A 2,269-nucleotide genomic window follows, 5' to 3' on the forward strand; every position below is an offset into this window, starting at 1 on the left:
AGTCTACAGCCCCTGAGATGAGGGTTCCCTGCGTGGTGTCTACAGACAGGTGGGGGCCCAGGTGCTATTACTCACCTTTGCCAGCAATGAGCTGCTGTCAGCACAAAGTCTTCACGCACAAGGAAACCACCACAGTCCCCAAGATATGCCATGTAGGGACGAGAGTGAGGCTTAGCCTCACGGCCCCCGATGATTTCCCCTGAAAGAAAAATTCTACCCTGCTTGCTGTGCTCATGGAGCCAAGGGCTGGAGCAAGGGAGACTGGGATAAACTGGAGCAGTGCAGGGAGGAGTGGGGTGGCAGATGGCGGGGTCTCTAGTAGTCAGCAGTGACCACGAAGTGGTCCTGCAGGTCCCTGAAGCAATGTTCCTGGCTTACCCAGTGACCCAAAGAGTCAGATTGTCCCTGTGACAAAGAGAAGAGCAGTTCTTTATTCCTTAATTGCAGCTGCAGATACGTGTGTGGGCAGAGAGAATTTGTGTTTGGAACAAGCAGCGAAGGCCCTGTACATCCTGGCAAATCCTTTCCCTGACGTTCCCTGGGTCCACTCTCCATTCTTGTTTCCCAGACTCTCTGAGCAGCTGCTGGTTTGTAATCCTCAGAACATTGTGACGGAGAAAATGACCAGAGAGGACTTGAGACTGAACCAGCCAATCACAAGTGTTAAGGGGAAAAGGATGCCACCAAGTCTGGGATCAACTCTGTCCTCAGTTTCTTTCCTAGGTAGCATAGAAATGACAAATCTTGGAGAAAGAGGAGGAGATTGAGGGTAGGTTTTAAGACATTGAGTTAGAACGTAAGAGGGCCTTCCTTTCATTACAGAAGCCAGCCCTTTTCCAAGCTGCCCTTTCCTGGGGAATTAACTATTCCTCATTCCCAGCATCCAACCTGCTTCCAGACGGGTTTGTAAAGAACCCACGTTCTAGATGAGAAGGGTAGGACCTGGGAAGGGCACAGTACCCTGTGGACCCTCCTGGAGAACAGGCTTCTGCCCTGCCATTCCCGTGGAGTGTTTATTCAGCTCTAATAGGCTGGTCTTTAGGGAGGCTGAACCTAGAGGTAGAAAGTTCCTGAGGATGGATCAGTGCAGGATGTGTATGTAGCATCTGGCCATGGCTGTGCCAGTGTGGAGTGGGGTTGGGCATCTGTTGGAGGGGGACGTTCACTCACCTGCCTCTGCCCTGGGGGACAGAAGAAAGGCCATCAGGAGTAGAAGTGGCTGCATCTTCTCGGGAAGGTGGCCGAGGGCAGAGCTGCTGGTGCTTCCCCTTGGTTTTCTAACCCCAGGCTCTCCCGTGTTGTGGCCTTTATCACGTAGGCTCTATTTGAGTGCCCGACACAGCTGTGTGTTGAAATATTCAAGCCTGATGGAGTAAGAACTTATCAGTAACCACATAAGCACCTGAGCTCTGACTCCGTGCGGACCACACAACTGAAAACAGAAACCACTGGCTGCAAACTGAGGTTGTGGGAGATGCTGTATCAGCCAGTAGTATGTTTCTGAACCCCAGAAACCCAAATCTCATAATGATCCACGTAAGAACGCTTCATTTCCTTGTTTTTTTCTGGACCGTTTATTGAGGTCTTTTATTGTGAGACTCAGAGGTATTAGACATGAGATTTCTTGCATCTGGTGGAGACAAAACCATCAGTGATCAGATAAAGATGGTGAAGCCACGGTTAAAGGGATGGACACAAAGGTGTGGCAATAATGTCCAAGAGGGCTTAGGTCAATTTGTAAAGAACCAAGTTGTGGTTTCAATGAAGAGCAACAAAATTATTCTGCTAATGAGTCTGCATCTTGTTCAGGATTAGGATGGATAGTTTCCTTTGCCCCTCAGGATGTCAGGGGAGGCTTGAAGCCTGGAGCTTGGGATCAGCTGAAGGATGACTGACACATGCCCAGTGGTTGGTGCTGCTGCCCACTGGGCGTCAGTTCCTCTCTGTGGCCTCTGCACAGGATTGTTTGGTCTTGCAACATGACGGTAGGCTTCTGCAGAGTGAGCTTCTCTGAAAAATCGACCCGGGCACAAGATGTATTCTTTTTCTTACCTAGACTTTGATGTCATATGGTATCCATTGCCGGATTCTACTGCTTTGGGCAATCAAAAGCCCTCACCCAGATTGAAAAAGGAAGAAGCCTGCAGTCATGTAAGGAGAGCCTGTGGGATGGAGCTGCACAGTGGCAGTCAGAGCAAAGCACAGACAACCACACTGCTTTAGGTCCATGCAGAGTTGGCCATGGGCCTCAGTAAGTTCTCAGAGGCCC

General features: G+C 50.1%; 1 protein-coding gene across 1 annotated transcript in view; it reads right to left on the reverse strand.

Moving 5' to 3' along the window:
• Window positions 1–1,292, reverse strand: part of LOC109378533 (granzyme B-like) — a gene marked incomplete at its 3' end in the record, with an annotated part of 9,553 nt that extends 8,261 nt beyond the window's left edge. The window contains 2 exon segments of the mRNA XM_019634882.1: window positions 76–199; window positions 1,171–1,292. Coding sequence (XP_019490427.1) covers window positions 76–199; window positions 1,171–1,225 — 179 coding nt within the window.
• Window positions 1,293–2,269: the final 977 nt, after the last annotated feature.

This window comes from Hipposideros armiger, unplaced genomic scaffold (assembly GCF_001890085.2).
Source record: "Hipposideros armiger isolate ML-2016 unplaced genomic scaffold, ASM189008v1 scaffold_2110, whole genome shotgun sequence".
Taxonomy (NCBI): Eukaryota; Metazoa; Chordata; class Mammalia; order Chiroptera; family Hipposideridae; genus Hipposideros; species Hipposideros armiger.